Source organism: Setaria italica, chromosome IV, assembly GCF_000263155.2.
Source record: "Setaria italica strain Yugu1 chromosome IV, Setaria_italica_v2.0, whole genome shotgun sequence".
Classification (NCBI taxonomy): Eukaryota; Viridiplantae; Streptophyta; class Magnoliopsida; order Poales; family Poaceae; genus Setaria; species Setaria italica.
Window position 1 is genome coordinate 31,937,654 of NC_028453.1, and position 11,217 is coordinate 31,948,870.

General features: G+C 43.7%; 2 protein-coding genes across 2 annotated transcripts; one reads left to right on the forward strand and one right to left on the reverse strand.

Moving 5' to 3' along the window:
• Positions 1–565: 565 nt before the first annotated feature.
• On the reverse strand, positions 566–7,569 carry LOC101757294 (protein S-acyltransferase 24). Its single transcript, XM_004965694.4, has 13 exons — positions 7,091–7,569; positions 5,973–6,113; positions 5,588–5,700; positions 5,395–5,474; positions 5,117–5,280; positions 4,140–4,278; positions 3,962–4,061; positions 3,217–3,274; positions 2,980–3,057; positions 2,792–2,890; positions 2,384–2,462; positions 2,156–2,304; positions 566–1,625 (listed from the first exon to the last, which is right to left on the reverse strand). Exons 1-13 carry the CDS (start codon positions 7,403–7,405, stop codon positions 1,209–1,211), a joined length of 1,932 nt encoding a protein of 643 aa, XP_004965751.1. The 5' UTR covers positions 7,406–7,569; the 3' UTR covers positions 566–1,208.
• A 2,018-nt stretch (positions 7,570–9,587) lies between these two features.
• Positions 9,588–10,625, forward strand: LOC101765152 (protein STRICTOSIDINE SYNTHASE-LIKE 10). Its single transcript, XM_004967085.2, has one exon. The coding sequence runs from the start codon at positions 9,597–9,599 to the stop codon at positions 10,623–10,625; it is 1,029 nt and encodes a 342-aa protein (XP_004967142.1). The 5' UTR covers positions 9,588–9,596.
• The last annotated feature ends 592 nt before the right edge of the window (positions 10,626–11,217 follow it).

The window sequence follows — 11,217 nt, forward strand, 5'->3', positions numbered from 1 at the left end:
TTGGTTGGGTCGGGTGGGCGGGTTGGCGTGTGAGGTGGGCCGGGTTGGGTCCTGGGCTCCTTGGTGTGTTGGACCGAGCCCACATCTTGTCTTTTCCCCCCTTTTTATTTTTTTTTCCATCCCTAACATTCATTTGTTCTCTCTTTTTCTCAAACACTTTTCACTTTGCTACCCAAATTGCATTCGAGTTTTCATTACATTTATAAATCAGTTTAAATAAAAGATCTTAATTATCATAAAAAGTAAGTAATCACAGGGTTTCCACAAGCCATCTTGCGGATCATCATATGACACTCCTTCAAACAGCTCTGAAGATACCATATATAAGGAGCACCAATGCCAAGATCCAAATAAGGGCAATTCATATGCAGATTCTGAATGCACTGGGCGCTCAAGCTGAGAATTAAAAGCGTATCTTTTACTCTCAATCTGAATCGTCTTTGTATCTAAACCAAATATTTCTTGCCTGCTCCTTTTGATTCTTCTTTACTGTTTGATGTCATTAATTTGTAGAAATTAATACAAACATGGTAATGCCACACGACGAGTACCGATAGCTTAAAAGTTGCATCAACAATAATGAACTCGATTTTTGTACCAAACAAGAAATGATGCAGTCATGATACTTGTCAGTTTGTAACACGTTTCGTAGCAAGAACATCCTAAACTCCGAAGCACTCACAATCGTGCACCACCAGTACAGTGCATAATTAGACTAACTGGGGTATCCACAACGGAAAACCACAAAATCTTTCCGTGCCTCATAACAGTAATCTGACCCAAAATGGAAAAAAAAGTAAAACAGCTCTACTAAAATGAGCTTACTAATCAATTTACAATTTTCTGGATTTACAGTTACAATGGGGGTACCACCGAACCTGATGTACACAAAAACTGTGAAGACATTTCGTGCCACTGCAACTGCCATAACTGATCTCTTTTTCGCAGAGGCGCTCTGATGTTTCCAAACTGCAGATCAGCTGATATTCGCGAGCACTACATTCACCTCCTTTGTATTCACCGCAAAACTACAGCACCAGATATACCTGGGTATTTCCGAGCTAATGCCCCAACAATGTTAACACTGCGTGGCCAATGCTATATGGTAAATCATGTAAGAGCAGATAAACAAATGATGGAGCCTGACAGTGAACACACACAATCTACAATGAAACAAACACCTGATCTCCAAGTTTCCAACTGCTGGATCACAATGGGATAAGAGACCGAACATACTGTCGGGATGCACTGTTTCGCCCAAGGCCCAATCCTAGGCCCAACGGTGCCCTATCAGTCCTCTTACTGTGGTCACAACACTGAGAAGAACCCGCTTTGCTATGAGATTTTGAGTTTGTTTGCGAATCAGTGCAACTATGGTCAGTGCCATTACCATGATCACCATTCTGTGAGACTGCACCTGTCATCTGTATCATTCCCATTTCCTCATCAGTGCGCGATGTCTGTTCTAGCCGTTCAATGTCCTCATTATATCCATTTAACAAGAAGTCAGAGCAGTTCTTGCGAATCCCATGATCATACGGGTTTCTGAATCTGCCACCTGGGCCTCTGAGATAGGCGTATCTCATGGAATTTGCCATCTCGTTTGTTGTAATGTTCCTTGCTATCTGCAAGTGAGATGGAAGCAAGGCATGAACACAGTACAAACAGTGGGGGCAGGCATGCCATTCATGTATGATGGATTGATCAAAAGGTTAGTTATAGGATGAAAAGCACCATCCTACACAGCATCCTACACAGAAATCTCACAGAAAGCTAACTGGATTCTTGACCTTCACAATGAGTCCAAAATAAAATAGCAGTTTTATTCTTGATATATTTAAGAATTCGAAGCCACGATAAGTACTAATGGTAGTATATACTATCAGAAGCCGTGCACTTATGATTCATGATCAAGCTGAAAATGGCATATCAATCCAACAAAGCCAACAAGACTTCAAAGATTTCAATGGTAAACACAAATGAAGGCAGAAACAGTTTCATTTTCAAGTTCATGATGTTTAATTTGTTGATGTTCCAATTGATGATCAAACAATATTTACAGTTGTACAAAAATATAAAAGCAATCTGTAAAAAATAACCTGTTTTCTTTGGTAAAACATATATATTAAACAAAGAAAAAACAACTTTGACATACCTGCGATGCTTGAACAACTGTTAGAACGGCAACGCCAAAGAAAAGGAAAAAATCCATTGCAAGAAAGGAAACCACCCCAGGATGCTGAAACGCAGAATAATGAATCCAAGCACCAAAGGATGATGGAGAATCTGGATCCCTTACAATTCCTGCAACAACAAAAAAAAAGCAATGAATCAACTAGAACTTCCAATGTAAATTGTAAGGACAAAGGAATCAAGACATTACTCATTATGGCAGCAGAACCAGTAATGATCATTGCAAGAACTTCTAGAGTGAGGAACATGAAGAATTCCCATTTGTTCTTCTGCAGTTATAGTTCACAGTAGATTAGACCAACAATTCGGTATTCAAGAAACGATGAACTTCAAAGAAAGGATGTAAACAAAACAGTAAATAGGCACCATAATTATCTTTTTAATGTTATGGAGAGTAATTCAGCAATCTTAGAGAGCGAGTACCATAATCTTTTGTCTCAACTTTTAACAAATTTCAAGCTTCATTGTTGAACATACATTCAATTCAAGTTTTCAGGATATGTTGCTTGTGGCCTTAAACTCAAATCCAATAGAGAAACCAGCTGCATTAAATCACAATTAACTATGCTAGTAAAACAATCACAAAAGAAACATGTACCTTTCCAATGCAATTAGATACCCAGGGGCAGTGATGGTCAAACTGCTCCACACAACGATCACATGTAGAGCAATGTTTCGAACGAACAGGTCTGACTATCTGTAATGAAGTCAGGAAATCCAATCCATGAGAATATCAATCAAGAAAGAGACAACTGGATCGCTCAATTGGGTGCTAGTGCTACTTACTTTGCAAGTTATACAAAGTTGTGACCAGTTGCCAGAAAGAAGTGCAGGATTTTCTAACTCCATCTTCAGCAATGGTTCCTGAAGGAACAAATGCTCATGATTCAGATAACAAAATTTGGGAGTATGTTTTGACTTTTGAAGTCTGGAAATGCATCAAGCTGAAAGAACCAAAGTTCAATCAAAAGATAAAGCTATGTGCAGGAAACAACATTAATGTTGTTGATATTTCAAACTTACATCATCCCTTTGATTTTGCGAGCCCCTTGTATTTATGTTGATGAAGCCAGGATCTTTCCTGCATAAAGCAAAGGTCGATGTCATGATGGTGTTGGATGATAAAGGCTGACTATGTATGTATACCTTGGGCACACTATGAAAGTAATTAGGATAATTGTATGAAGAAAATCAACAGATATTTTTATTTAAAAAGGATACAGCAATGTAAATAATTTGGTGTTTATCTGAACATGCAAGATGTGATCAAACGGTCAGCTAACTAAAAAAAGGGAAAAATCTTTAATTTACCACACTCCACATCAGGGGCGGAGCTGCCTTATGCTATAGGGGTCTTCCGACCCCAACAAAATTTTGTAAATTACATGGAAATCTACTGTTCACAAGCTACATGAGCCCATTGAGTAATGAAGCAGACCCCGGTGGTCATTTTATCTGGCTTCGCCCCTGCTCCACATGGTATGCAAATATATAGAGTTTGAACACATACGCAACAAAAAAAACTGACACAAAATACTATCAAGAAGTAATTAGTAACTGGCAATCAGGGCTTGTTTGCTTCGGGCCTGGCTGGAGCTGCCTGGCTCAGGCAGCGCTCCCAGGCATCTGATTTTGGTCGCCTGGGGCTGAGATCGCTGCCTGGCCGGCAAGCTGCCTGCCAGGTCTCCATCCAAACAAGCCCTCAATGCCTTCAGGTCTGGTTTGACCTTTTCATAACTATCATCCAATGCAAAATTTTCAGAAGTACCTGCTACATTTATAGAACATGACCAACCCAGCAGTTGCAAGAAAAACTCCTGACCATGCGAACATCCCAAATGGTGCTGTCATATTTGTGGCATATTGTACTGAAACATAGGCAATACCATATTACAGAAGATCAAGTGAGTGAAATCTGAAAAACAATAAGATACTACTTAATTTACCTGATATAACGGAGTGTATGTATGTAATAAGCATGCCAATAATGATGCACCAAAGAAGTGGAGCAAGTCCTAATTTTGATAATTTCCCAAATTTGGTATTCGCACCACACCCTCTGTCATATACCCTTCCAGCATTGTCCTGAAATAGAACAACAAAATCAAGTCATTTGCTTGTTCCAACACCATGAACACATAAAATTGCCAGCTATAATCTCCCTGCTGAAAATTTTGGCGATACAATACAAGTCATTTCAGCTCAAGGTCAATATAATCACTCTCATCCAGCTTAAGTGGTAAATAGAAGGTATCCATTTACAAGAGCAATCACTAAGGCACTAAGTGATCATTTAAAAGTTTTTTTTCTCGATAAAGAGTGATCATTTAAAAGTTCATATGGAATCTACGTAACATGTCAGATATAGTATTTAAGCATTAGAAAGGTGCTAGGTCAAACTAAACCAAACCATCCAGTTGCTACTTCAAACTCAGAGGAAAATTTCCACTTACCAGATTTAGAAAGCATATGACTTTGTTCCTAATCAATTTATAATAATTGACAAGGCAGCAGGCATACAAAGCATACAATGATCCAAATAATTAATTCTACCAGTAACATGTCTGTATGTTAGTGATCCATGTGCCACGATCAAAACTTAAAAACCAAACATCCTTTACAACGGTCAGTAGCGCTAGTAGTCTAGTGTTATATACTACCATTTTATTTTATTACTTTCTTTCTCTTTCGATCCATTTGGCTCTTGTCAGGTTTCATCTAAAGCCCACCACAACTATCTTAAAACTAAAGTATTGTTGTGGTTATAACATGTCTGCATGTAAAACCATAGTGAGAAACTTGCTGCCATAATCCCTATCAGATAATACTGATAGGACACTGGGACTCTTAACTCTTAAGGTGCTGAACAAAAAGGACTTCATGTAGATTACGAAATAGAAATGTCATGGTTAATCTTACTCACAAGGAAAAATTTAACTTGCCGGTGATTCTTATCAGCAGCAAGCTGTGCTGGAGTTAAACCAGTTTTGTCTTTCACCATCAAGTCATCCTTTTTGCCAACCTGAACTAGCACAGTGCATGCCTCAAGATTCCCTCGAATAGCAGCCCAATGTAAAGGTGTACAACCTAAGGGTAGCATTTGCAGTTAAAAAGGAACAACAGCCGAAGTAAGATGAGGTAATTGCCAAAGGAAGGATTATAAATAATGTAACTATAAAATAAATTTAAATTTACACATGCCTTCTTTGTCTTGCCGTCCCCTATAAGCATCCAAAAACAAAAGAAGCCGTATGGAGTCTGCAAATCCCTTATAAGCAGCCCTAGAAGGAAATAAGCAGAAAAAAAGTTAAATTTCAGCTGGGCGGTATGTCTACAAAGTGCACCAGCAGAAATTACAAGTAGGCAAATGAGAAACATATATACAGGTACAAACCAATGTAAAGGGCTTCTTCCATCATTATCAGGGACATCTGGATCAGCATTCCATTTCGCAACGATGTGATAAATGAATGCAGTCTGACCATACTGTGCTGCAACATGTGTGGCCTGAACACAGAAGTATATTGACTTAAAGAGTGATGACAAATTCGCTACATACATCAACTTCATTGGATCTTTTTTTCCTAACGCAGAACAATCATATGACCAAATTATGTTTTTAGTCTACCGTTAACCTCTGAATTGGATGCAACTGATCAGATGGTAGATATACATCCAAAAATACATAGTTGGCTACCGGTTGTGAACTAACGACAAGCAGCTAAAAGTGAACACAGGCACAAAAGGACCAAAGACACAGCAGGTAACATAATACAGACCTGATACCCATATAAATCAGCAGCATCCACCTTAGCTCCTTCTTTCAAAAGTAATTCAGCAACTTGAATATGACCACGTACAGCACTCCAGTGAAGTGCTGTTTGTCCAGTGTGATCCACAGCATTTATGTCTGCGCCATGCTGTCCAATATAAGCACAAAATCATCACCAAAGGGAACCAAGGAATTTCACAGAGGATGGTCAACAAGAACAGAGTCATCAACAGCTACAACCACCTGATCAGAATAACAAACTGATATCTACTATTGCATCAAGATACAAATTTTCCGTATCAGCACAATGTGGGAGTTGTGTGAGATCATTCATTTATATACACATAAAAGGCATAGCATTAGTAGTATTCATCTTGGTCCAGACTCTATCCTAAGCATACCATATATGCGTATTCGTTAATTGAAAAGGTTGAAGGCATAAATAGACATAGCTAGTTGAAACCACAAAAGCCATCTACATTCTTCCTGAACCGCCTTGTTGCAACCCTCAGCAAGTATATTGTTCCACAAGCAATAAGTGGATGCAGCTAGCTAACCCAGATATACATCAATGAGACAATTCAGGCAGGAATCATGCATTGGGAGGTCTTGCTGATACCATTTTACCATCCAAACCTGCCAGTTACCAATGACATTCACCTCAATCCTGCCTAACATCAAATGACAAACTGGAAAATCTTCACCCACAACATCTCAGATTAACACAAACCTCAAAAGCAGCACATGAGGAGTACATTGATTTCCAGCTGTACTGACAACCTACACCAATCCAAACCCCTCCACACAAACCAGCACCAAAATTCCAAACCCACCACAGCAACAAAATCAGCTCAAAGCCGTGCACTTGTTCACAAAGAAGGGGACCTTGGCCATAGGAACTGACCGGAATGGTGACCACCCGAAGGAGAATATCTCCTTAACACAATCACACAAGCAGCCCACGTTTACGATACACAAAATTCCAGCTCAGGAAGCGCATTGCATAACGGCATAGCGACGCAGCCTGCCGAAATTCCCCAATAGCACACAGAACAAACGACTATAAAGCCCAATTACGAGGCGTTTGGGGGGGGGGGGGGGGGGCGTGAGGGGGGGCAAAGCAACCTCGAGGATGTACTGCGCGGCGGCGACGCGGTTGTTGAGCGCGGCCCACTGGAGCGCGTGGTACCCCCCGCCGTCGGGCTCGCCGACGGGCCGGCCCTCCCCCTCCACCAGCCGCTGCAGCTTCTCCAGATCGCCGTACGCCGCCGCGGTGTACACGTCGTTCTTCAGCGACTCGTCCTCCGCGGCCGCGGCCCCCGCCCCCGCCTCCGCCCCCGCGCCATCCGCGGCGGAAGGTGCCGTGGACGCCGCCGCGACGAGGGAGGTCGAGGAGGAGGAGGTGGTGGTGTCCTCGAGCACCTCGATCTCCGACGCCATGGGCCGGGTGGGATCGGGGGCGGGGACGGGTCAGGGAAGGCGGCGAGGGGGTACGGGGGAGGGAGGAGGGGAGGAGTGTTTGACCGGGCGTTGGTTGATTGCGTTTGTCCCAGCCCAGGCGACTCGTGAGGAGCGTGGCCGGAGGCGGAGAACGAGAGGGAAGGTCGGGTTGAGGCCTGGCCAATGGGGATGTCGGGTTTTGCGTGTCAGGACCTCGGTTCTTCTCGTTTCAAAGTTTGGGCCTGTCAGACTGGAGGATCTGGATGTGGACCCTTGAAATCTCAAAGCTTCCCGAACTGATCCTTCCAGTCCGAAGCTAGATTCAAAGTGTCAAACCACTAATCATCAACTATATAAGATATTTAAAGACAATATGCAAGAAACTAAGGTAATCCTGCAACTCTCGTAACTCCATCCAGACCAGTTGGTGGATAAGATACTCTTCACTTTTATTTGGGATAAGTGCTACCTAAGTTGTTTTCCCTTTGTTTTGTGCATGCTGCAAATAAAAAGCATTGCAATTGAAGAACAATGGCTCAGTATGTCCTCTATTTAACATAGCATGCACTTTGAAGCATACAACACAAGGTTTACAAATATTCGTCAGGCCCAAGCAAACGGCATTCTGGATAGTGTTTGCACATGCACTTTGCTTCTTTAACTTTCTATGTCAGAGATTTAATTTGTTGATCTCATCGATTTGTAGCATGCCCTCCTTAAATTCTTTGCAAATTCAAATGTACTTTGCTTCTCTAATTAGGTTTGGGTGTGTTGCCAAACTATTCAAGTTTTGGTCCAATGGAAGGTTAAGTCTCCAGTTCTGTACCATGCAAGGGTAGTGTACATTAGGCACTGTACATTGATGTTTAACCACGTTAGATGGACCCCCTAAATCTGTGGTCAAGCTCCACCTCTAGTACCATGGATGTTTTTAGATTTTGCTCCAATTTATCTCTAAATTGAACTTCTACGTAGAAATGGACATTTGGCAGTTCCTTTTGATCATAGCTTCAGTTAGTCAATACCTGTCTGGTGTGCTGCTCGTTGTGCTCCATGATCATACACAGGCATATAGCAATGCGCAGAAAAATGAACAATATTGTATTGTACCAGAATTTTCTCCGTATGTTTTATCCTTGCGAGTATCTCTAAAAGATTAGCAAAAATAGCACATACATTCTGTCGGACAGATGTTTCTGGATACTCTTAATCGCAATAACCATTATTAAATTAGAGATGTCACCAGAGAAAATAGGCACACCCAACTTTTTTTGCTTGCATGACCAAGTATCCTTCTAGATTGAGACAAGAGGTGACTTCGATGGAAAAAGAACTTTACCATTCTTCTCTCTTCAGGTGTGTGTGTCTTCTCAAAAGCAAACTCAGAGTTGTGCAAGAAACATGCTATCATTTCTATTTCTTGCCACTTGTTAATCTTTGACAAGAATATACAACACCTGCTGAATAATGCACGGGTTGGTATGTTGGCGAACAGCTTGAAAATGTAGGTGTGAGAAAAACAATGCGATGTAAAAGCATTGCTTATAACCAAACCCCATGTAATTACATTACATACAATTGATTCATGTGCTATTTCATTCAGCTGCTGCAGACACATCTGTGGCGATGAGAGCACATCAGCACAGTGAATCTCACTTGTTGGCGAATAGTCAGCTAAACCCAAGTTACATTTCTGTTGAAGCAAGTTACCCTCAAGTCCTCATTCCTCAACAGGCGACACCAGTAGCTGGTCCTTGTGAAGGCGATAAGAGCACAGCGCAAGGTGAAGAGCTGATCAACTGAAGATGATGGTCCCTGCAGCGAAGTAGTTCTGCGAAAGCAAGGAGATCCCTCTGCCAGAATCCCTGCTCCCCTTGGTCCGAAAACGGCATCAGCTTCCGTGTCGGTCGTATTCGCCGACTCACATGCTGCCTCAAGAGAAAACGAATTCGGAGTCCGTCGGCGTTTCCATATATTCAGCTGCCTCAAGAGAAAGACTCGGAATCCGCTCACATGCTGGGTTGTGAAGCCGACTCGGACTGCGCACCTGAAGAAGCCCCCAATAAAAACAGGAGGCAGGGGAGGCCGTTCTCCAACAAATCAACCCAAAAGCATAGCAGGGGGGGGGGGGGGGGGGGGGGGGGAAAAAATAGCAAGAACCAAGAGAGAATCACCGGCCGGAGTAGCAACCATGAAGCGGATCACGTCGAAGCTGCACTTTCTCGCGGTCTTGCTCGTCATCTTGCTGCTCCTGCCCTCGGCTGCCATGGCCGCCGTAGCCAAGGCCATCGACGGAAGCAAGACCCAGCGACTGCAGCTGCCCGACGATCTGGTCGGCCCTGAGAGCGTCGCGTTCGACGCGCACGGTGCCGGGCCCTATGTCAGCATCTCGGACGGCCGCGTCCTCAAGTATGGCGGCGAAGGTGTCGGGTGGAAGACGTTCGCGTACAGCCCCAGCTACACCAAGAACAAGTGCGACGAGTTCTCTGAGCTTCCGGCAGTCGCCACGGAGAGCTCATGCGGCCGACCGCTTGGGCTGCGGTTCCACAACAACTCCGGGAACCTCTACATAGCCGATGCGTACATGGGGCTGATGCGCGTCGGGCCAAATGGCGGGGAGGCGACGGTGCTGGCGACGGAGGCGGGTGGTGCGCCACTGCGCTTCACGAACGGCGTGGATATCGACCAGGTTACGGGTGACGTCTACTTTACCGACAGCAGCAAGACGTACACACGGGCGCAACATCAGATGGTCACCACATCTGGAGACTCGACGGGGCGTATCATGAAATATGACCCACGGACTAACAAGGTCACCGTGCTTCAGTCCGGAGTGACGTACCCCAACGGCATTGCCATCAGCGCCGATAGGACCCACCTTGTGGTCGCGCTTACGGGACCATGCAAGCTAATGAAGTATTGGATCCGAGGGTCTAAGGCCAACACATCTGAGCCGTTTGCTGACCTCCCAGGATACCCGGACAATGTGAGGCCCGATGGGAAGGGAGGATACTGGGTAGCATTGCATCGCGAGAAGTACGAACTTCCATTTGGTTTGGACAAACATTTACTCGCTATTAGGATCGGCGCTGACGGTGAAAAGCTGCAAGAGATGAAGGGACCCAAGAACGTGAGACCGACCGAGGTGGTGGAAAGACAGGACGGCAAAATATATCTTGGATCGGTAGAGTTGTCATACGTCGGCATCGTTGGCACGTAGAAGTATGTAGCTAGGTTTAGGACTTTATAAGATATAGTATTTGATCTTTTTAGGATGTTGCAGTAGCGTTCATGTACGTTCTTTCTTTGTGTGGGTCTTTAATCAATAAAATGTTTTAGTTCTATGAATTATGAATTATGATATTTACACATGCATGGTGTCTGAATTGAAGTGTTTGACACGTTGACGGGATGACGAGAGAAGCCTGCCAATTAGCCGACTTCCTCACTGGCTCACTGCACGGCCTCTCTGCTGACCGACGACGACACTTGATCGGCCTGGACCTGGACACGGCCTAGCGCAGATCGCCACGCCCCAGGCAGCTGCCAAAGCCACCACCAAACCCGCGCACCAGTCTCGCTGAACCCAAGCCGTCAACTACGATCCCTGATCGGCTGATCGCCTGAGCGCGAGGCATGGTTATTGGATTATAATGCAGAAACATGTAGAAACTGCGGAACGAAGAAGTTTGTTAACAAAATTACTTCTGTCCAACTACCACACTAGACAGTACATACAAGAACATACGTACATTCCTAAGAACTCAATAAGAAGCCTGATCAAGATACGGTGGTGTTGGACACTTGACCAC

Coding starts and splice junctions, on each gene's coding strand:
- LOC101765152 (XM_004967085.2), top strand. CDS start 9,597: ATGAAGCGGATCACGTCGAAGCTGCACTTTCTCGCGGTCTTGCTCGTC.
- LOC101757294 (XM_004965694.4), bottom strand. CDS start 7,405: ATGGCGTCGGAGATCGAGGTGCTCGAGGACACCACCACCTCCTCCTCC. Junction 5,281..5,394: donor GGGACGGCAAGACAAAGAAG/GCATGTGTAAAT, acceptor TGCTACCCTTAG/GTTGTACACCTTTACATTGG. Junction 2,463..2,791: donor TATCTAATTGCATTGGAAAG/GTACATGTTTCT, acceptor CTATAACTGCAG/AAGAACAAATGGGAATTCTT.